General features: G+C 37.7%; 1 protein-coding gene across 1 annotated transcript in view; it reads right to left on the bottom strand.

Moving 5' to 3' along the window:
• Positions 1-24,871, bottom strand: part of cemip2 (cell migration inducing hyaluronidase 2) — a 56,262-nt gene that overhangs the window by 17,001 nt on the left and 14,390 nt on the right. Inside the window, exons 5-12 of the mRNA XM_088336429.1 lie at positions 19,098-19,267; positions 18,473-18,664; positions 14,578-14,747; positions 11,026-11,238; positions 8,757-8,962; positions 7,500-7,569; positions 4,980-5,108; positions 2,800-2,888 (exon numbers count right to left, since the gene is read on the bottom strand). Coding sequence (XP_088192555.1) covers positions 2,800-2,888; positions 4,980-5,108; positions 7,500-7,569; positions 8,757-8,962; positions 11,026-11,238; positions 14,578-14,747; positions 18,473-18,664; positions 19,098-19,267 — 1,239 coding nt within the window. The remainder of the gene's footprint in view (positions 1-2,799; positions 2,889-4,979; positions 5,109-7,499; positions 7,570-8,756; positions 8,963-11,025; positions 11,239-14,577; positions 14,748-18,472; positions 18,665-19,097; positions 19,268-24,871) is intronic.

The following is a 24,871-nucleotide window of genomic DNA, read 5'->3' on the forward strand; positions in this document are numbered from 1 at the left end:
ATTTCTCTCATGTTGTTTCTCTCATTCTCTCACATTCTCTTTCTCTCGTTGGATTTCTTTCTCTTTCTCTTCTTCTATATATTTTGCTTTTCTTTCATTCTCTTTTTTCTCTCTCTCTCATTCTTTCTTTTCCTCTTGTTCTGTTTTTATCGTTTTTTCTCTCACTTTCTTCTTCTCCATCTCTCTCTTTCTTTCTCTTTATTCTAATAGACCAGTTTTTTTCTACCATGTGGCCCCCAAGCTTGAAAGAGTTTGACATTCTACAAAAACAAAATTTATTTATTAAATTGATTTGAAAGACTGTCTTTTCAGAACAAATCTTTCTTAATTATTGTTGGGGTTTTTTGGCACATCTTGTAGCTAATTTTATTGTTTCGTTTTTGTTCAATATTTTCTCCATTCAGTAGTCCATATTTTGGAATCCTCCTTTCATTTCATTCATTACTTCTTTCAATCCTTCACAAGCTGACTTTATCAAGTCCCTTCATCTGCTTTCCTTGCTTAAGACATTTTCTGTTTTTAGTTGGTATTGAAGTTTGTTGAAACAAAGCGATAGCCCGAGGAGGGAATGTACACAAAGCAAGTGTGAGAAGCGTCCTTTCTCATGAGACTCCAGAAGACTTTTGGTTTCTGTTTTAACAGCTGATTTTGTTTGTATTATTTGTATTAATCCATCTATTACTTCACAGTAGTGTAAAAATTCACCTGGAAGAATATGATTACCTTTATCTTTCTCTGACCTCTAAATATACCACCTTGCAGTTGAAAACGAAGCTTATTTCAAATTAAATTCAAACATGGCCTGAGGGTGCTCTCACTCAGCTGCAAGTCTGTTTACAATAAACTTGATCCACCAATGTCATGACAGTATTTTCATTGCCCGATTTTCTACAATTGTGGCCAGTCTACAAGCAATACCTTGTAAGCATTGCTTATCCTACGATTCTTTTATTTTACTACACGTTTATCCTGGAGTGCCACGTCTATTATCATTCTAAACAACGTTTTTAATGACAATAAAAACAATTCTAACTGTAATTCTATAAATGAACCCAATTATCTGCATTACAAGACATTGTCTACAAAGCGCTTCTCCTGTAATTTTCATTTAAGAACACATTTGAAACTAGCCATTGAGAAAAATAAATGCCCAATAACCATTCTATAAAACTTATCATGCATAATTGAGCCAATATAATGTGGTTATAAAGCTTTTATGAACCGTGAACACTTCTGTCCGCTAGCATCCATTGACTGTGTGTCCTCTGGGTGGCATGAGAGGTCATATTTCTTCACTCAAAACGTGTGGGTAGGATATTCATAGATTTGGTAGCAAATGCCAAACAAGATAACGAGCGATTATTTTGGCAAGGACAGCAGGCATCAACAAAAACGGGGCTCTTTGTCTCTGACTCTATCATATTTCTTTTTGCAGGATATGATTTTGACGGTATAGACTCCATAAGAACGCACAAATACTGACCACAATAATTGGTTTGCAGCACTGTTCACCATATTTTTGTTTTCTGGTGTCACAAACCACGCTCTTTTTCACTGTACATACAATTTAGGATAAATTCAGCCATTAGTCCCAGTGGATGGGTAGGGTTTTTCCGTGGAAGCGAAGCCGGGGTTTTGGAAAAGAGGATACTGTATGTGTGAGACCTTGTTATTTCTGTCAACACCAACCTGTCAGGACCTCCTTTAAAACGCAACACTGGAGTAATATGATACATATACCTGCACCTAAGGTCATGGGGTATAACATTCATTACTTTTGCGTGAACTAAACATACCTTCAAATTAAGTAAGGCAAAAACTCTCAGTGAAGTGGAACAGTTAAATGCTGGTCTTCAAACTGATTGGCATGCACTGCAAAAACTAAAACCGTACCCATTGGCAGATAACTTTGCCGATTTTAAGTAAAAGTTTTCTTGTTTTGGGATTTTTCATCTTCTGTTTTATGATATTTGATCTTGTTTTTGAGAAAAGGGAGAAAACATCCTTAAAATAGGAAAATTTGTCTTAAATAGCAGATATGGATAAAAATGCTTAAATTAGTAAAACTGAGACAATTTTGCTTATTTTAAGTATAAATCATTTTTATTTACTTGAAAAATAAGGTAAAAATCTAAAACTACAACAATTGTAATTAGATTAAGTTAAAAATGAGCAACATGCAACGAAAATAATTATATCTTACTCATTGGCAGATGATCTTGCTCATAATAAGTACAATTTTTCTTCTTTTACAATACTTTGTTTTGTTTCTTGAAAAGAAGGGAGGAAAAAATCTTTTAAATTCACAAAAATTGTCTTACTTTCGGATGGTTGATATTTTTGCTCATGTTTTTTTTGCAGATTAGAAAAATAAATTAAAATAAGCAAAAAATATCTTCAATTTTCCCGACGAGGCAATTTTGCCTGTTTTAGGGATAAACATTTTGAATTTACTCAAAAAACAAGTTGAAAGTCAAATTCTGGCAGTTAATTTTGCTCATTTTACTGTGAGATATTTTACTGTTTTTAGGAAAAAAGGGCTGTGACTGGCTGAAGATAGCTGGAATAGGCTCCAGCACCCCAAACAAACAAAACACACGTATGTCAAAGTGTCCTTGGGCAAGACACTGAATCCCTAATGCCCCCAAAAAGCAGGGAGACGCCTTGCAAGGCTGACTCTCCATTGGTGTGTGAGTGTGTGTGTGTGAATGGGTAAGTGTGAAGCACATTGTAAAGCGCTTTGGGAGGTCTTCATTTACTTGAAAAGCGCTATATAAATGCAGACCATTTACCATTTACCTGGCATTATTGTCCAGACACAGGTATTCTCTGGGGTCAGCAGCACTTGCATTTGAGGTCTTGACGCCTTTATCAATGAACAGCCCAGCCTGCAAGGTGACAAGAAAACGGCAATTATTGACAAAGCATGAAAAAAATGATGGATCTAAGTTTCCCTAAGGAACATTTTTTTGGTCGTAAGTGCTCAAGACATTTGACTTCCAGAGTACACACAACACCCCTGTGAGTTGCGGGATATGAGTATTTATATACATGCTTAATAAGATAATTAGTTTTATTTGGTTTAAATGTATTTGAATGTATGTGTCAGGTATAAGAAAGCATGCTGTGTGTCTTTTCTGTGGTCTGGGCAAAGTATAGTTGGGTTGCCTTCTTTCGCTCCCTCGCTCTAGCTCTCAGAGTGGACAAAGAACTCACAGTTCACCTGACGACCGCTGTCATTACACAACAGAGAGGCTTGTTCTGCAGCCAGTTTCAGTGTGTGTGCACAACACATGCGCACAACAAACACACAAGTCAGTAGAGGGTTGAATGTTGCATGTAAAAACTGCATTGCTACTATTCTAAAACGACATACCAGTATTTACAGTGAAAAAAGTAAAAAAATGCAAAGAATAATCATAATAAAAGGCCAAAAATAGAGATACATAAGGCCTCCTTACCTTGTGAAAATTTATCATTAAGGTGAGGAATAAAACACTTTCAGCCCCACTTTTTACCGTTTTACCCACTATTTGAAATCAACAATAAATTATTTTAAATGTCCAAAAACGTATCCAATTCAAACTTTGCAGTATTAGTGGGTATTAAGAGCCTGTCATTAATTGCCGGTCAACGTCGTATAAAAAGCCGGTTTGCTATTGGTTTGCATTATAGCATCACAAAAATAGAGATATGCTAATGGCTGAATTATGTCCCATAATGCCCTTCTCTGATATAATTCAGTTCAGGACCCTGTGAGCTTTGTAAAGACTTTCTAAGTCGACGACAGAATACTGTATTTTTTGTTCTGTATTCACTTGCCATCAGATACAAGGCTCGCAGTGGTCCTAAATAATAAAGCAAAAACATGATAACCATGGAAATTATAATTGAAAAATACTGAGTGGCCACACCCAGTTGCAAGGCCGTAATCAATCGACGTTTGGGACTATTAAAAAATATAAAGAGGAGATTAAAGCAAGAAAATCTTCAATGGTTAGTAGAATCCTCGCCAGTTGAAGGTTTAGATTAAGTTTATTTTTTTCCTCCGCCGTCACCATTTCTCCCGTACCCTCTGAATCCGCCCACTACTCTACTTTATGAGCTTGTCATGTTACCAAAACGTATATTAAATTTCATTTTTCCTTAACATTCATTCATTATCTGAACCGCTTATCCTCAGTAAGGTCGCGAGGGTGCTGGAGACCAGCCCAGCTATCCTCGGGCAGTGGGCAGGGGACACCCTCAACTGGATGCCAGCGAGTCGCAGGGGCACACAGAAACAGACAACCATTCACTCGCTCATCCACACCTAGGGACAATTTAAACCGGCTAATTGACCTGACATGCATGTTCTTGGAATGGGGGAGGAAACCAGAGTGTCCGGAGGAAACCCACGCAAGCACGGAGAGAACATGCAAACTCCACACGAGGAGGCTGCGGTAGCTGGACTTGAACCTGAACTTCCGCACCGTGGGGCTGCGGCAGCCACCGTGCCGCCTCTTAACATTCATATTTATTTATATATTATTTTCATCATATACATACATATTACAAATAATTAGTGCTTATTATATACTACTTTGTTATTTTAATATTTTTTCTCGTGCACTTAGCTAATTACTGTAGGTTCCTATCTCCTGCTAAACGGCAATTTCACTTTGCGAGACCCACCTCAGAACGAATACATGCCGTATCCTAGAGGTCTACTGTACAAACTTTATAATTAGCAGCAATAATAACATGTAATTACATCCAAAAGACAGTCTTGAACAAAGTTATATTCACAGTAAAGTTATGGAGCCATAAAAAATAATGAATATCAATAAAACGGAGTACACAACCATAAACATAAAAATTCTTAATGTAAAGAACAAATATATGTATGCAATCCAGTTTTATCATCCAGCAACATTTTCATGACTGTGCAGTTTGTAGTAAAGTTGACCCAATTACTAATTATGTTTTGGTTGCACTACCTTGAAGTTAGAGTGAACGCGGTTGTTGTAGAAAATCCCTAGCTGGGTGAGTTCTGCTTTGGTCTCTGGGACTAGGCCATGAGAGTCTCCTGTGGAGGAGCTGTGGAACACAAACCATATACCGGCATCCTGGAACAAACAAAGATGATCATATTAATAACATTTGTAGCTGATATCAATTGGGCTTTAGCACAGTGGTTCTCAACTGGTCTGACTTGAGGATACACCATATCATCCGATTGACTAGCCGTGAACCGAATCAAGAGCAAAATTCCACTTTTTAAATGTATTATAAGTTTAAACTAGAGATAAGTGGAATATATTTAGTTGTTGTAAAGTTTTATTTCAAATAAAATGAGCAGAAAAACCAAAACGACTTCAAGTCATAACATTCCCTATAATGCTGAATGAGCTCAATTTTTGATGAAATCCTCAATGTTTCACTTTAGTACCTTGAGCCCTTTTTTAAGATGGGGGTGCGCAGTTTGAAGGGTCCTTTTAATATTTTCTGTTTCAAGTATGAGTTAACATTGCCCAACAGAGTTCAAAGGACCTTTATACATCTTTCTCACCATGACTATTTGCTCTTATCTTACTTTTATCATCAGCGTTCCGGCCACTCAGCGCAATAGGCTCGCGGAAAGAAGGCGAGCGGAGATAGAGATAGAGTTACAGACACCACATTTAACAAACTCAGGATGCACAAATATGAAATGAAAATTCAACATTTTTGTTGGGCTCCGCAGCTCTTCTGCTGTTCTGTCCATCAAAAAGTACGGCCGCGATCCATTGTCCCCGATTGTATATTATTCCGAGCAGGGACTGGCGGAAGCACACTTTTACTGGGCCTGGTGGCTCTATTTTTGCCAATACAGTGGTACCTCTACTTACAAATTCAATTTGTTCTGGGAGTAGCTTCGTAACCTAAAAATTTCAGTAAGTAGAGACGTATTCTGTATGTAAATATCCTAATCCAATCCAAGCCACGCAGAAGTACAGTATGATTTTTTTTTTTTTAATAAACAATAAAAGAGCATCAGACTACAAAACAAATCCATGTTAAAATTAGATTACTGCAAAATGAACATAAAACGAGAGGCATTTATAACAAAGGTTAAAGGAAATCAAAATATTCATTTACCTTTTTAATCCTAGTTTTTTGAAAAACTGATCCAACTGCCAGCTTTTGACAATCTGTCGGAAATGCGCGAGGCAGACGTACCAATAGCCCAGCTTGTCAACACCATTTCCGGGTGATTCCTTTAGACAAATTCCGAGACTTCATGGAATTTTGCTAAAACATATTTATTTGGGCTGATAGAATGATGGCTGCGTCTTGCCTGAAACTGTCCTTCTGCTGGTCTGTGAACTCTGAACTGTGATGGTGACACGAAGAACATGCTGGGAGCATGCATGCGTACTGGTTGCCAGGCAGGGTTGAAACGATAGCCAGTATGTTTACGTTCGGGACACTCTCGGAGCAGCTAATAGCAGCGCGTACTATACTGTATTTTTGACTTCGTAACTAGAGGCAATGTTTTCCAATTCAGGTACTTAATAACCTGAAATATTTGTATGTAGAGACATTCATAAGTAGAGGTACCACTCTACTGTATTACTGTCTAAATTGAACTGCACTCGTGCGGCCACAACCCATTATCCCCGATCCCATATTGCTGCGAGTTGGGACCTCCACAAGGCCCTTTTGTCAAGAGAAGTACTATTTTGACCAGCCCAATTATGAAATGCAAACCATTATCCCCAAATATTATCAACTATTGCATAGAGCTGGGGCCTGGAGAGCAAATGTGTGCCGTACGATACGGCTTTTTTCTGTTGTTTCCACCTAAAATGAACAGCAACCTTGTGGCCGCCGCGGTTCATTTTCCCCAGTCGACTATTACTGTGAGCGGGGTTCTGTCAGAGGACATGTTAAAAATGTGTGCAAAGGGGGCGGTTGGGGGGAGACTCCTTGGTAGATTTTAGCATAATACTGGGGTTGTGGTACTCATTTACTGCGATAAACAGATGACAGTATCTATGTAGACAAACTTTACCTGTCCTTATTTGTGGTGTAAAATGGCAGGGCTCAACTCAAATTTGCGGAACATTATCACCATCCACTATTAAATAAGGTCACTCACCTTTGGTCATTTTTGTTTTCTTAACCATTTTGGCCGAGGCAAAGAACCGTGACCCGCTAAAAATAGGTCCGCGGCCCACCAGTTGAGAATCACTGATTTAGTAAACCGAAAAAAAAAGGCTCAATAACAACGCAGTATTGTAGATGAGATGAAGTGCTGGATCACTGATGATGCTCAGATATTTCCTACCTTGGACAAAATGACATACCTCTGCACATTACGAGCCAATATTAAATTAAAACTCTCAACAACATAATTAAATCAAATCCTAAAAAGACTCTTAAGTCTCTTTTTATTGTCACATCCATTTGTTGCACGCACGACATAATTCACCACAGTGATGTTTGTATTTACATAAGGATCCAGATGTTATTACCTGAGAGCCAGCAGCAGCATTGCCGATAAGATTGTTGTTAGGGTTAGCGATCCAGAAGGTCGAAACCGCCCTGGAAAATGAAAAATTACACAGAGGATATTAAAAGGACAGTACCTGTGGGAGACAACCAGACTGTGAAATAAGTGATATCTCCCATTTATTCCCCAATAATGTAGCTATTCAAAATCGATCAACCTTGGACGTGATCGCCCCAACTAAAACACACACAGATGTCCACACATACACGATATGCAGAGGTTCTATCACAGAAGCACTCTTCTAGCCGCGACAGAAAACATCCGGTCTATGAGTGGATGTTTTTTCACAGATAAAAGGAGTTTTTCTCATGTGGAACTGGAACTTCAGTGTGCGGCCGGACCATCTTTTCTCACACCGACTCCCTGAATTGAGTTCAGCCATGTGCATCTTTTATAATTTATTGAAATGGCTGTTTGAGCATTTATAAAGCTGGGGAGGGGCAAAAACAGTTAGGCTTGACTACCATTGCTGACATTGAAACAGCTTTTAAGTGTTTGGAGAAAATGTTTCTCCCCTTTGAAGAACAACATGACATTACGAGGACCATCTTTAAAGCTGTTTTACAGAACTTATGATTTTTTCACATTATTACAGTTACAAATGTATCTGCTATTCATGGGAATTCACCGTACAACAACTGGGGTGCAAACCCATTACTTCCTCTTTCCTCTAACCATTTAGTCTTGTTTATCTTTCTGCTCCCACCCTTTTCTCCCTAGAAACTAGGAAAGTACTTCTGGCTTACCACACCTTCACTTTTTTTGAGCCGATTTTGTTGTGACAAGACACATGCAACGATAGTCCATTACTCTTTTGCTTTAATTCAGCTCAAAACTAGTGTTAAACTGTAGTGTTAAAGTACTGTACACCGCCAGATGAGTGATAGAGTTAACTCTTGTTATTCTTCCCCATTTTCATAGAAACCACCTGTTTTATTACTTGTCTTACACTGGCATCTCTGTAGGTACTATAAAATAACACAGCATATCGATATAACTGCTTCATTTCCACTAATGATTGCTTCCAGCTGATCAGTAATGCCAGAAGGGGTGCAGAAGCTAGGGCGATCCCGAGCTGACTTGATGCAAAGGGGTTTATGTACGTCACTCTTCCACACTTTGCGGAGGAATCTGACTTTCTGAACTTAAATGCTTTGCGATAATAAGGTTCATTATTGAGGGGAAAGATAAAAAATGGGATTGGGGTTAAGTGTCTTACTTGCACTCTGTGCTGGGGGACGGAGTGTAGCCCTTGTAGACTTTGTCTTTGATGCTGAGGCAGAGGGTCTCATTGCGGTCGGTGGGCAGAAGAGTGCCTGGTCTTGTCAGGAGCCCTAAGTTGCGGTAGAAAGTATTCCGCTGCTCAATGCCGTCCTCCAAGAAGAAGCAGTGTCCCAAAGTATCATAGCCTACTGTGTTCTTCACCTGGTAACAAAATACAAAAGACAGGATTAGCTAGGTACGGAATGGATTACCTTAATGAAATTGTCAACAAATCTCAGAGAACGAATGATTCACATACTCTACCCTTTTCATCTAAATCCAATAACGAAATAAGACCCTAGGCCTATCCCTAAAATCCAACTGAAGCCAGGTGGCGAATAAAAAAATGCACAGCCTTAGGGTTCCTTTCTTTTAGGAAGCCATTATCCACTACTGTCTTCTTCAAGGTTCATATTGAGGTGTTTTAGTGCGTTACTAATCGTGTCTGGCTTCCTCTTTTGAACAAACAAAGTGCTGGGAAACGCTTCACAGATGACTGGCGAGTTCCCACAAAGTGTTTACTGATTAGTGGTGAGGGAAATCGTCTGGCAATTGAAGGGCAGAATGTTGACAGGAAAGCTCCATGACTGCATTGGACATGGGAAAGCCCTTCTATTGGCATTTTTGTGCACTAAACACTTTTGTACTTTCCATTTCCTTGATGCCAACTCTATAGCATCGAGGACAAAAGACAAAGATAATGACCCATTGACGTCATTGACTGCCTTGTTGGGAAGAAAATGGAAGAGTTTTGAATACTTGATCTCAATCAAGAAAGGATCCAGAGATATTTTTTTTCAAATTGGATTGAGATTTTTTTATTAATATATATTAATTAGAAAATATAGATTATTAGAAAATTGAGCATGTGTGTGGTACATTTAGAATACCTTCTTGTATTAATCAATCTTGTGCTTTATTCTTATTTGTAAACTATGTTGCTGCTCAATATCATTGCACCGTTTTCATTGATTTTTAGCCAGTCAAAAATTGCTACTTTTTTTAAAGTCTTTATTACATGTTTAACCTGAAGTGCTTTGTCTAATCTCCTTGCATACAATGTTTCACAACGTTGATATCAACGTCACTAAAGACAACAAATTCAATTTAATTCAAATATTTATTATCAATCCTAATATTGTCTTTCTTTTTTTAAATATGTTTTTCCCCTTTAAAATAGGGATCCCCAAATTGCTGGCCACATACAGGACCCTGAACTTTTTTTTTTTACCTAAAAAAAAAAAAAATTCAAAGTTTAGAAGCGCGCTTCTTCTGTGGCGGGATTCGTACCGGGGTCACGGCAATGACATTGCTGAACTCTTATCACTGGACCACCAGTGATATGAAAAGTCAAGTCAAGTCAAGTCATTTTTATTTGTATAGCCCTAAATCACGAAGAGTCTCAAAGGGCTTCACAGATTGTTACACTATATTACACAAACTATTTTCAACCGACAAGAGGAGTAGGTTATTCGTATGCAATGGAGTAGAAGTGAGTTTTAAGTTTAAGTTTACGTTTAAGTTAAGGCTTTGAGTTTTATCTCATTATCGCACTTTAGTCAGTACCAGTGACGAATGTTAATTTTCTTGCGCTTTTCACACGGTACGACAGAAAGTTTATGTTCCACTGACTTATTTTATGATTTTTGTTCTGTAAGAGATATAGAGAAGGGTTATTTTAACGTGGCTTTCTGAAAACAATACATTAATATATTTAGGATCTCCTGCAATCTTCACACTTTTTCTGTTACAAATTTACCACAACCCCTATCAGAGAAGGGACAATTTATGTGGCCTATATAGAAAAAGTTTGGGGACCCCTGCTTTAAAGGCTTTTTTTGTGTGTTAGTGCAATTATACTTAGAGTGTCATGTCTAATCTTGTTGTAAACAATGTACACTACACGCTGTAATCAATGAGAATAGAGACAATTCTAATTCTATTGACTTGGCTAAACAAAAGCATAAATATTTTGATTAGTTTAATTGTCAGTGTGCCATTCCAAATCATTCTATTACAGCTCTTGTGTTGGATCAAATTAGGAAGAACACATTGCCCAGTTTCATAAAAAAAAATTCCCTTCGAAATGCATCAGCCCAGTTAGATGAGGAAACTTCTACGAAATTAATTATTGAGATATAAAAGCAGCGACAGAGAATGACTCACTTGTGCAAGCCGTCAAAACAGACTGTTTCCCATTTATCCCTCAAAGCAGAAATACTGACCAGCAAGCCATTGGTCGCATGGATGGTGACACAACGAGAAAAGGAATGGTGAATGGAGAGTCCTTCGACATAAGTGGGCTCCCAGTAGCCCCCCTTCCGGTCCACGTCGCCACACATGTGGAAATGGATGGGGTAGCGACTCCTCTCTCTCTGTTGGCCCATATTTTTCAGCTCCACGTAAGACAAATGCACTGAAGAGAAGTTTCCAGAAATCTGGCATGGCGGGGGAAAACAGGGGGCCAATGAGAATATTTTCTGTTATAAAGTGGAAAGCATGTTGGCTCTCACAAGGGTCCATTATTAATATTAGATACAGCAAAGCACAAAAGCATAAACCACATGAGAGGAATAATGATGAACAAATATACGCTCTAGGAGGTCTTTGGTCTATGTACCGTTACTGGATAATGTGCTTCTGTAAAAGGAAGATCTTAGAGCTATGTACTAGTAGATGGCAGACTGTGGTGTTCAATGCTACAATCACAACCAATATTTGTCTTTTATATTATAGTACATCACTTATAATGTAGTGCGGCGGTTTGAGACCGGGTGGAAACAAAGGTAGGTCTGGAGAGGGATGCGGGCCACCAGGCTGTATTTGCCCAAGACACAGCACAGGAAATGGTGCCCCTATGACCAAAGTGGTTAAGGGATCCCACATCACTACTTCATTTAGTCATCTAAGGCAGTGGTCGGCATGCAGACTGGTACCAGGCCATGGGTTGTTTGGTATTGGGCCGCACAGAAAAAGGAAAAGTTGTCCTTTCTTATATTGTATTTGGTGTACGCAAGCAATATCATTTATATTAGCGATAACCTGAATTTGTGAGGTTTTGTGGTGGGAAATTATAGCATTTCGACAACGTTAATCAACTGACATCTGCCACCGATCACATGACCTCACCATTGGATGTGGTGTGATTCAAGCCCAGATCACGGCAATGAGAACATGTGATGACATAGGAAAAGGCATTAGATTACATCTTATCATCACACTGTTTTTATTCACGGTACCACAATGTCTCGCCTTTTTTATCTTAGGCGTACCGAATGGTCAATCAGTCATTTTCCAAGACTAGTATTACACCGTGGTACCGTAATGGATCATAATGGGAACGAGTTAAGCCAAAACAACTGTTGTAAAACGATTGACTGTGTGCCTTCAAAATATAAAACGTGAGACAATGTAACTGTGAGTAACAATAGTGTGACGAGGAAACATATCTAGTGCCCATGTCATTTAGATCCCTGGTAATCTAATGATAATACAGCAATATTGGGCTTATCATTATTATGATTATTGTTACTAACGTTACTGATGGGCCGGGCCGCGACAAGGTACAGAAAAGGTTGGTGACCACTGATCTAAGGCAAAAGGAGACATTTTTAACTAAAAATAATTTACTATGAGTTCTTATACACTGCGAAAAAAATCCAATTTAAAAGACAAGTTGCGCATTTTTCTAATATTGAGGTATTCTAACTTGTTTTTCTTGTAAAATAATAATATTTATGGTTAAATAAAGCTAAATAGTCTAATCTCACCGAGGGTAGCTTGTTATGGTCATTTTAGGTAAAGTGTGTATTTGGGGAAAATCTTGTAAAACATATTTATTCAAATGGGCAAAATCTCCTAGTAAGGACAATTGCGCTTATTTCAAAAGTATGTTATCGAATGTTGAAATATTAGAACATGTTTTCTGATAAATTAAGAATAGTTGTACTTAAATTAAGCCTAATTATCTCATCTAGTAGGTTCTTTTGCTCATTTTAAGGATTTTTGGGGGAGGGACCATGTAGAAATATTTACTCAAACCAGCAAAATTATCGACTATTACCTGGTTGAGATAAGTTTGGTTATTTTAACCGTATTTTTATATTTTTGAGATATTATGCCTTTTTTTTCTAGTAAAAGAAGAATAGTCATTCTTAAAAATTATTAAATTGCCTCACCTAGATGGTGGATTGTTTTGTCCTTTCAAGTACCGGTATTTGTAGGAAATATTTATTCAAATGAGGATATTCATAAACTCCAGGATATTGTAATTTTTCCTTATTTTTTACATAGTTTTCTTATTTTATTAGCGAAACAAGATTCATTTCTCTTAATTAGTAATGCAGCACATCTTTTATGGTCAACATAGTTTTATTTTGTTATTGCAAATTTGAAATGTTACTTAACTGCTGAGGTTGATAACCATATTCTCACATTTTTGTCTTATTTGCCACTGACTTTTCATCCTGTCATACCCTAAATTGAGCAGCGAATGGAGGAAATTAAATTTTGAAAGAAAGAGTTTCAAATTATACAGAACCCCTGGGAATTCAGGTGAATAAGGAGAAAACATTAAAACGAGGAGCTCACTGGATATTTCCAGATGAAGCATGCCTAACGGAAAATTCAGGCATATAAATATATTTGCCAAGGACAGAAGTTGTTAACATCAAGATACAAGCACAGAACATTATTAACAATTCACATAGGCATAAGATAAAAACACCACATCCACAGATTTTCAGTCTGCTAAATCAAACAAGGAATACCATTTAATAGTCAAAGCGCATTACCTTAAAAGGATAGTGTGTAATATTAGACCACTAGATGTCTCTGTATGGTGTAGTGCAAGGAAGAATACAAACTACACTTGAGACTTGAGGTGACCAAAACATAACATTATATCCCCCTTACATTTTTGCTCATAATATTGCAAAATAAGAAAAAGGAAAAAGAAAGAAAAGGTGGAGAAATGAGAAAAATATGAAAAAAAACTAAAAAAAGAAAATAGTAAAAGCAAAAAAAAAGGTAAAATGTGAATTTAAAAAAAGGTGAAAAAATGAAAAGGAAATCAGAAACCATCCAGGAAAAAGGTAAAAAAAAGAGAGAAAACAGGAAGAAAAGGGGAAAATAAGAGCAAGTAAAAGAAGTAAACAGGAAAAAGTAAACAGGAAATAAATAACAAAAAAATTACTTAAAACGAGCATTATCCAACAATTGGATATACTATTTTTACTACGTTCTATTTTTTTTATAAAATGTTGTTCAAAAGAAAATTTAAAAAGAGTCGGGTTTTGAGAGTAGCCTGGGCAGCAAAATGGCACCAAAACATGTCAGCTCCCTCTAGATGAGTCAAGTCATGTTTATTTGTATAGCACTTAATCACAAGGAGTCTCAAAGGGCTGCACAGACCACACATGATTACACCACCCCCTGATCTAAAACCTACATAAGGGCAAGGAAAAACTCGAAAATCTCTACATGAGGAAACGATCAAAAAACGTATAAAATCAGGAAAACGTATATGAGGATCATCTTGTGTCAAATAAATGCTAATTTCTCAACCGCCAAGTATTTTAAAAAAAATGCATGTTACACGATACTTCGTATTTTTTTTATAAGCACTTTAATCGATATTGCTTTAGATTTTTCAAATGAAGTATTTTTTTTACCACCAAGAGGCGCTAAATAATACACACTATCCCTCTAAGTGAAGCAAAGTCAAGTAAAGGACGCAAATAGAAACGTAATCTTGGGGCTGAACTTAAATGTTACACCTTAATGTGGCCACCGTAGGTGTCATGGTTGTAAAACTGACACAAATTGTTTCCGTAACAGGCGTTTTCCATTTCTCCGTAAATGAGAATGTTCCTGGAAAGCAGTGCCACTTCGGCGCGCATGTCGACTCCATCCACGATCTCGCCAACGTGGTTGTAAAGCGGCTTCCCTGTGAAGAACACAGATGCGGTAACCATGAGGAGATTTTTTACGACTGGAGAGAAATGTTGAAGCGTGAAAACAGCTCCAGGAGAGAAATTGGAATTCAATGCATTTGAGAAATACAGGGTTCATACACCTTTATCAAGGCCAAATTCAAGCACTTTTTAAGAACTTCCAAAGCCTTTTTTTGATGACAACAACAGAAAAATATATCTTCTCCTGTCGGTGTTGCGATCTCCAATCTGAGCTTTCAAAGCCAATGTTCCCATTTCTCCTGTACCATGAAAAGATATCCAGTGTGAATCATATATCTGCAGATAGATACATATATCTGTGATCTAAAGATTCCATTTTAAGTCTTGCATGTGCATTTTTCAAGACATCTGATTTTTAAGATCTTGAGTAAAAACTGAACAATACGTATGCAAATATTTTGGAGCCAAATCTCTTCCCTTATAGGTGTTGAGTAAAAGGACCATAATATGTAGCTTACATTTACAGTGGCAAGGAAGTTCTTCCCATTACAATTTACCACCTGGAAACGCTTCCTTCAGTTTACGATACATAATCCTTGCACCAATAAGCATTTCATAGTGCCGTGTTAAGGTGTAGCATGCACCTGTCCTCTTGGGCGTGACACTAAACAGGGTAATGCCATAACAACTAATGCTAGCTGCCGGTAATCACAAAGGAAGAAATGCACAGGCCAAGCGAATGTACCAGATGGCAGTATCGGTGTCATTTTTAAGCACAGTCTTTGTGAATATGGCACATTATTCAAGAATTTACAGGCACCTCATCCAAAATTCAATCACTTTTCAATCCTTGAAAAGATAACATTAAAATGTAAGCAATTTCAAGGATTTTAAGCACCCTGTCGAACTGCTAAATACAATAAGATAAACACAGCTACAGTTACACTTTTGAAAAGCTGCAAGTTCTGCAAGTTTTTTTAAAAATGCAATTGCTAACTTGACCACTAAAAAAGGCCAACATCCGCAATGTCTGTCATGGTCATTAAATGTAAGCTATTCTAATTTATTTGTGTAATAAACCAAGTATTTTTCTTTCGAGGATGGTCACCGACTTTTTTAAACGGAAAGGTGCTTTTTTTCTTATGTATTAGCGCGAGAGCAACCAATTTAATAAGCAGTTCTAAAATAAAATATTATTACTATGGTGTCACCATGTTATTATTTTCAACATCTGATGTTGATGTCATCGTGCACATCTTACAAATCATAAGAACTGTATTGAGCCTTTTGTGTTTAGGATGCTTGCAGTTTAACGTTTTTTGTGAGACTGTGAATGTATCTTTGATGACACCTCATGGCCATTCTTACATGTCAACCTATAAGATTTTCTCATGTGTTTTATACAATTCTTTGCCATCATGGCATACGCTAGTAGGGGAAGATAAAGACAACTAGTAGATTAGGAATCACAAACCTTTTTGAAGCGGAGAGCTAATTTATTTTACCTGATTAGCTTTAGGGCTACCAGTTTAATATGCATTTCTAAGAAACCAACTTATCATGCATGTTATTACTATGTTGTTACTTTGTTAATATGTTAGTATCAGGTTTTATGAATTAGGAGTTAAAATAATCTCAGTCGACCACTAAACATCTGCCTTATATGATGGCACTGGGTAGTTACTTATATAAGTCATAGGTTGATTTATAAGATAATTTTATAAGAATTGATCATTTATTTAAATACACTGATCATGTCAATGATTTTCATGCCAGTTAGCAATCAAATTGACTAGAAAACCACAATGACCCATCACTAGAGCACTTTTATTGGGTCTGCCGGCTGCTTAGCTGTTTGTTTGACCCAAGTTTTAAAGTAGTGACAGCTAAAAATGTTCAAATGTTGCCTAATACATAACCTTTACAGGGAATTAGCATAACACTGAGCCAAAAGCAAGTCGTCTAAAAGTATATTGACTACCAAGGGAATAAATTATTCTGTATCACCACTACCAAATACCTTACTGTGTTTAACTTCAAAATCCAAAGTAATAACACAAAAGTAGCATATAAATGCCCACCAAAGAAATACACTTAGCGCTGCCGCACCTCACACCCAACCCACTAAAATAATATACATTTGAAAGAGAAAACTGCTGAAACGTTAAGAAAAACATAAATCAGCTCCCAAAGTGCTTATGTCTGCAGGGTGCTGCTGGCAATGATAATGCGGAGCAGCTGCTGGATTCTAACAAAACTCAAAAGTCAAGACCTGCGCTTTATCACATCCTTCTCTACAGGAAGGGAGTGAAGGGAGTTGGTCTTAGTTGGAGTAATAACATATAAAAATAGATCTCAAAACTCAAATGGGCAAAGATCCTTGCTTAAGAAGTTTGGCGTGTCGTAAATAAGATAAAAGAGGAACTTTTTTAGTGATAAATATTGCGGAAAGCCCAGTTTTCTCGAGGTATTTCAAAATGAAAAGTCGGGCGTAAACACTCAAACACTGAGATCTGATATACTCCCAATTCCTCCCACATTCCATTAAATGCATGTGATAGATGGATGATACAGACAGTTTGGGGGTTGGGACCGATATCTCTAAAAAGACTGGATGTCAGAGTTTTGTTAAACCGCATCACAGATTTAATTTAGGGCAACTTTAGAGGACCAGTGATATGGCGTTTTCAATTTAGGTGTGGAAAAATATGTTTATTTGGCCAAGGTTACATAAAATGCTGGTCACTGCATCATTAAAATGCTTACATGCCTATGGCTGAACTACCTCCCGCATTGCCTTTCTCTCTCTCTTTTTCAGTTCAGAATCCTGTGCTTGGTAAAGACTTTGCGATTTGGTAACACTGTATTTATTGCAAATCGGCCGTGATGCTTGCAGTGAAGGGAAAAGCAAAAACATGATGACCATGGAAAAATTGATTGTTGTTATCAGAAAATATGAAGACTTGCTACCTTCACTAAGTTGCAATTCTACAAGCAATCGAGGATTTGGACTATTACAGGGGTGAGGATGCGAAAATGTTGAATGAGCTATAAAAGACTTAAAAGCAAACAAAAAAAACTAAAATGTCTTAAGCTGTAAAAAAAAAAATCAGTGCCTCATATGAGCCTTTTTAAAATGAAAAAGGGATTCATACATAAAAGTTTCTCATTTAATATGGTTTCGAAATATATTTACAACCTTAAAAATATCTAAAAGGTTGTATTTGTGTTTGTCCTCCTATAGGAACCAGATTTTAAAATACAATTCCTTCCCTCTTGGTTTCCTGTTTCAAACCCTTTAAACAAACAAGCTCTAGGAAGCCACTAGGGCGGTGCTTAAGAGCCACAGGTTGCTGACCTTCGGACTATTACTAAAAAGAAGGACGTGATTAAAGCAGGCATGAAAATATGGAAATTTTCAAATGTAATTTTTCATCCGCCGTCATTGCTTTCTCCTTCCACGCTCTGCATCCACCTGCTACTTCACTCGACCAACGGAAGTCATGTCACATCAACAAAATGTCACTTTTGTTTCACATTTATATTTATCTATAATGTTATTGTAAGGTTTTTATTTGGGGTATCAGAGGGTTAAAAACACATCCCCATATGTTTTAAAGTACAGACTAGTGCTATAAGGCAATTTCACTCTACGAACTCCACCTCAGAACGGATTAATGTCATATACGAGAGGTTTACTGTACCATTGAAGTTTTTGTATAAAACATCCAAGTTTTGTAATAACAGGATGCCTCACCTTGTAGTCGGACCTGCCGACTGTTGCAATGAGGGCAAGGTAGAAGGGTAAACTCTTCAGCTTGATGCATCGAATAATCAGTACTGGCAATAACTATTTGATTGCCGGGTTTCCAGGTCTGCTGCACTTCATCTTGAAGATTCAGCACCACCTGGTCCACAGCATCCACTTGAAAACCTGAGATTGGGAAACCTGGTAGGGGAAATAAGGAACTTTGACTTTATTATTACCAATATAAAGCACACAGCACACTTGTGCATTGACTTGACTCAACTATGTAAAGGTTTTTCAGGTTATGGACATTTACTTTCACCTGAAACAAACAGCTTTAAGATAATGTTTGATTTAAAAGGGCTTGTACTTGTCAAAAGGATACTGTCACAAAAACAGGTTACAACTTGGTCATCTGACACACCTTAAGTGTTACCTTTGCACCTTTGCTTACATAATATGAAAAAAAAATCCACCAATACCTGTTTTATACTTGTTTCCTTATCATGATATAGAGGAAACAAACAGTATTGTTTTTTAACTATCATTGGCACAGGATCACAAATTATTTCAAAAAGCTTGATTATTAGGGTTGAATATTTTCTGCAACATCATTCAATTTTTCATAACTGACCATTTTTCCACTCGCTGTAAGCAGAGACAGAGAAGCGGACGCCATGAACAGTGGTAAAGTTCCGTTTGGCCACTGCTCTCCCTCCTGTGTCGTGGTTCTCGTGTTCCCTGACATCCTCTGAGCATGACGCGTTTCCAGCGCCTACCACGGAGACCAAAGCCCACGCTTGTCTGCCGAGTTTGAGGGGGGAAAATCAGTCATTATAGCGATTCGGAAAATATAAAAGTCATTTTGTGGAAAATTGTTCACAGTTTTTAAGCCAACATACAGTAAGTACAAGAAATGCAAAGAAAAACAATTGACCAGGGATTAACCATTGGAATGTGAGGAATGGGTGAAAATCAAAAATCAAAATAATTAGAACTACTATGTTCCAAAAGTATTTGGCAGGTTTAGACACTGGGGGGTGGGGATACTGCCCTACACCCTATATGATTACAATGTGGATTTTTTTTGCATGCTCTACCACAGGGGTGTCCAAACTACGGCCCGCGGGCCAACTGTATTTTTTATTGGCCGGCAGAAAAATCTGAAAATATAGTTGAATATGGCTTTTTTTTGGGGAATGTGGGAGGAAGCCGAAGTGCCCGGAGGAAACCCACGCAACCCACAGGGAGAACATGCAAACTCCACACAGGAATGTTAGATCTCATGACCTCAAAACTGTGCTGCACACGCGCTAACCACTGCCCTGCCATGCTGCCCGAAATTAAACATATTTAACAAAATAAATATTACCACTCCTCAAACCTAGAACAAGTCCAGTAGCTTTTCTTTCCTCTGTCTAACAGCATAGGAGCTACACTCAGGTATTGCTGAGGTTTGTATTAGTGATTGTATAGCTTTATACAAAAAATGTAATCAACATTTTTTTCTCCTCCTGGGCCTTTCAAAAAATGTTTAAGCCAATGCGGCCCGCGACTCAAAAAGTTTGCCCAACCCTGCTCTACCATCTCTTACCACGATTTGGGAGAATAATCCCCTTTAAGATTATTTGGATGATACTTGTATCTGTGACTAACAGGCTAATTTTATTCTCATCCCTCCGTTAGTTTTTTTCAGAAGATGGGCCCTGGCCTCGGTGAAACTACATCTGCTGAAGGAAACTTGAGCAGGCAAATAAGACCATGTCTTTATATCAGACCAGGACATGAGATGGTGATCCTTCTGCCCAAACAGTCCGATCCATGTGTTTGGGAGTGTTGAGTGTTTTGTTCAGAAACTGTCAAACCCTGAGGCACCAGTGCTGTGGCACCAATCCTGTTGGAAAATGAAGTCACCATACGCTTTCTCACTCAATGTATCCATTGACCAGTTTTCCAGCATGTTGAGGTACATCCCACCATTGACAGTTTTGCTTTAAAAGGGGAATGGTGTGTAGACCGCTTTCTTTGACATGGCAGAAAACACTGTCACCTTTGGGGAATCTTGCTGATGCTTAAGAAGTGCATGTGGGTTCTCAATACTACTTATGAATTTATTAAAAAAATCACTAAAACATTTGAAAAAATAATGCTTCTTGATTTTAAGAGATTTTGCGACAGTCGGCTGTCAACTGGACATTCTGTTATTACCTATATTTTCATGCTCATAATGTCTATGTATTGTGTGTGGATACCCTTGCAACATCCATTGCAGTTTGGTAATGCTGGAGGGGGGATTACCCCACGTCCAGACCCTCTTATGTTTCATTCGTTTTACTCATGATTTTTTTCCTTGCCCTCATGTAGGTTTCAGATCAGGAGATGGTATAATAAGGGTCTGTAAAGCCCTGCGAGACTTTTTGTGAATAAGGGTTATACACATAATCTTGACTTGAATTATGCGAGGGTTGGTTTATTATGACTATTGAACACGTTTATTGGTAAAAAGTAGTAATGTTTATTATAGATTTGTCAATGCATTTGTTTTGATCTTTTGTGCAATGAAAAAAGCTAAATATATAAACACTTGCAAAGAAAAACGCTTATAATTCCAAGGTTGGTTTTGACTATCTTGAGAATTTTGTACAGTCCTTATCCTCCTTAAAGCTTAAAATTCATGAATGTCTTCTTTCTTTACTTTGAGTGGCTGTTAAACTATAAACTTATCAGCACAAAAAGAAATAAGTTATATTATTTTTATCTATGATTCTTTTGTTTTACATTGCTAGGTTTACAATGAATGTGAGCATGGCGTTCGAAGCGGTGAGTTTGAATGTAAGCCTGTTCGACAATGCAACAATCACATTGAGAGGGAGCGTGCCCGCCCGAAAGAAGTGACAGCGGGGATGTATCAAACCAACATTCTGGGCTTCAGTGTCAGTAATAGCTAATCAGCGGGGAGAATGATCAAACGCAGCCCACTACATCACATTGCAAATATACCATATGCCAAATGCCTCGTCATTATTAAGGTTAACAGTATTATTTTTATTTATTTTTTAAAAGTACAAATATGGTTAACGCCGACTCTGGACTGGGCCGTGACCTTCTTCAGAGGACTAATCCCTAAACTATGCAAATCTGATTTTTATTCCATCAACAGTATCTATCTGACAAAAAAAATACTAAAAGGTAAATGCTTGTAATCATTGTTGTAGAATAATAAACGAAAGGGATACTATACATCCCAAGGACACACAAACCGGAACCATCTGGGGAATGACACTGTACCGTCAAGTCCAAATCTTCCCGAAGGGAAAAAACCTTTCACCTTGGCCGCTGTGCAAGTAATGATAAAGGCACAAGGCAGGAAGCACAGTGAGAGTGCAAACGGCGTACTTTTCCCTTCAGCCTCGACCACTGGTTGATCTTCACAGCCTCTAAACAACCCTATTATTGCTGGGTGTGTGTGAGTATCTAAGTGCTCTCCTGGGACACTAAAACATTAAATATAAAAGGGCCAACTGATGCTATCTACTTTAGATTCCATAACAAGTCAAAGCTCACTTTCGATGCCAGAAATTTTGTTTTCCCTTTTTTGTGTGGCCTGGCGCATCCTGTTGGAATAGTTGTTTAGAGAGGCCACAGTCCCTCCAAAAACGTTTTGAGATATTTCCATATTTCATGCTTCAAAATTATAGGTAAAAAACTCAAATTACCAACATGTGAGACAATATCATGAAAAGAAACAAAATGTATTCAACATTTTATATTTTGCCAACAAATAAAAAGTTATCAAAAAAGCTATCAAAAATGTTTGCCTCCTATGAGTTAATACTGTGCATAACCTCCTTTTGCTGCAATCACAACCACTAGTCTTTCGGGGTATGTCTCGATAAGTATTATACAGCTTGAAACAGAAATATTTGTCCATTCGTCCTTACAAAAGGTTTTGAATGTGATTATTTATGCACAGCCTTTTAAGATCTTTCCAAAAATGCTCAAAAAGATCTAGGTCTGGGTTTTGGTTTTGCATTTCTTATACCTTTATTGTTATTTATATCCTTCATTTGTAGATATTTCTCTAGGTTTTGGGTCATTATCCTGTTGGAAATTAAACCTTCGCCCCATTCTAAGGTTTCTTGAAGAATTCTGCCAGAATTGCCCTGTATTTGGCTCCATCCATCTTCCTATCAACTCTAACATTCTTCCCAGTCCTCGCTGAAAAAAAAGCATCTCTATGATGTTGCCACCACCATGTTCAACAATAGGGATGGTGCTTTCAGGGTGATGTGCAGAGTCACTCTAATGCTAAACATATTGCTTTGCATTCAGCAAAAGCTCTCATCTGACCAGAGCACCTTGTTCCACGTGTTATTTTTGTGTCCCATGTGGCTTCTTGCATTGCCAAATGGGCCTTTTTATGGTATTGTTTCAGAAAGGGCTTTCCCTTTTGTTACAAACAAAAGTTGTCTTATAAACAGATTTTCCCACCTCAACTGTGTATGCCTGCAGGGCATCCAATGTAATCATGGGTCTCTTGGTTGCTTCTGTAATTAGTTTTATCCTTATTTGGACTGAAAGTTTAGAGGGACGGCCAGGTCTTGTTAGGTTTGCAGTGGTTTTATTCCCTTTCCATTTTGATATTATTGATAGCACTGTGCTCTGTGAGAGGTCTTTTTGGTCTTCATAATGCTGTCATAATGTTTCACAATGTTGTTTGTTCAGGGGCACTTAGTGTTACACTTAATTATGTCTGTCATTGTTACTTATTTAGTTCGACATTGGATCATTCAGAAGCCTGTAGGGAACTTCTGGATTTAGTTGGCTGATCTGAGAGAACAGGTGGCCAATATTTTTGCAACACCTACTTTTGCGGGTTTATTTTCGTAAATATAATATAAAATGTAAAATACTTTGGTTCCATTTCACGATTGGGCCTCGCATGTTGTTGGTTCTAACTTGTTGTTTTTTAGCTTCAAGTTTGAAGCCTGAAATGTTGCAATATAATCAACATTAATTGGGGGTTAAATACTTTTTCTAGGGACTGTATGTAATTTTGTTGTTGTTGGAATTACTCTATATAAGCACATTTAAAGAATGCCCTACACAAAATAGATTATTAAGTTAACCCGAGTACGCGTCTGTCGTGCTGCCATGACACTTTCTGAAAGTGTCCATTGTCCTGCTCATGTCCAACTTGATTTTATATTCTTCAGTTCTAGTGAGACATTCAACAACTCACCGTCGATAATAAAAGTCAGCTGTAGGTCTCCTATCGGGCAAATCTACAAGAGGCTAAACTGAAATCCATCAAATAAGTGAGGAAGATTAGAATGTGTGCACGTGCGCAGTTCTATAAACATTACCACTCATTCTAAAATACACGGTACATCATTTGAGCCAATTGAAGTGGTAAGATGTGGATTTGAGAGGATTTCTGTGAAGACCTCTGTGCTGGCTTGGTACCCTGACGTGAAATGTGACACTGGAGAGAATCTGGCTTAGAGTTTGACTTGTCTGCCAAGCAAGTTCCATGCAGAGTCTGGCTACAAATAAATCCAGTGTAATGCTAGACTCGTATTGGAGGAAACATGCGTTTGTGGCTTTTGGAGACACCCGAGGCCCGATCGAGCCGTTTCAAAATAACTGCGTTTTTCCTCTCTTAGAGAAAGACAAGTGATGGACACTATATTTCCTGAAGAGTCACGTTTTTTAACAAATAGTGGAAACTTTACTACCTTCTTGTGCTTCCTTTCCTGGCAGAACGTAAATGTACAGAAAACAGGAAGAGTAATACCCTGGTAGAATCCCAAATGAGACTTTTCGGAGGACCATTCCAAACAGTAAAGACAGAACAAAGCATAGCCACTGGTTGTTACGTAATGAGGTGTCAAAGGTGAGAGTGTCAATGTAAAACTAACAAATTTGAGTCCCAAAGGATCAAGAAAAATAACTTTCCCGATGACGCACAATAAGGAGCACTTGCACTGTGATTTTCCTAAACATTTGGCCTGGAGATGGATGGGTTCTACCATCAAGAACAAATAATTTTAGTATGCTCAGGGAGGTATAAAATTCAAACTTTGGTGTTTGTACGTCTGTAGTGGAGTCTCCAAAATGCCTGTCTGCTTTTGGACAATGTCAGAACCAACCCATCTACAGCGCTCATAAGCACAATGTACAGTACTACTGCCACTGTAAACATGCACATATTTATTCTAAATCTTTAATATATTATTTGTTAAAGTTTTAGTCCTTTTGCACATTTTTTCCCGCTTTATTTGGATTTACATGCACTGTAAGGATAAGCCTTCTGACTTTGTTGTACTACTGTGTGACAGAAAAGGCCATAAAGGCCATTCATCATTCATTAATCATAAACATGTATATTACACAAAAGTAGTATTT

The sequence above is a fragment of the Urocampus carinirostris genome, chromosome 5 (assembly GCF_059441175.1).
Source record: "Urocampus carinirostris isolate Australia breed hairy pipefish chromosome 5, RoL_Ucar_1.0, whole genome shotgun sequence".
Classification (NCBI taxonomy): domain Eukaryota; kingdom Metazoa; phylum Chordata; class Actinopteri; order Syngnathiformes; family Syngnathidae; genus Urocampus; species Urocampus carinirostris.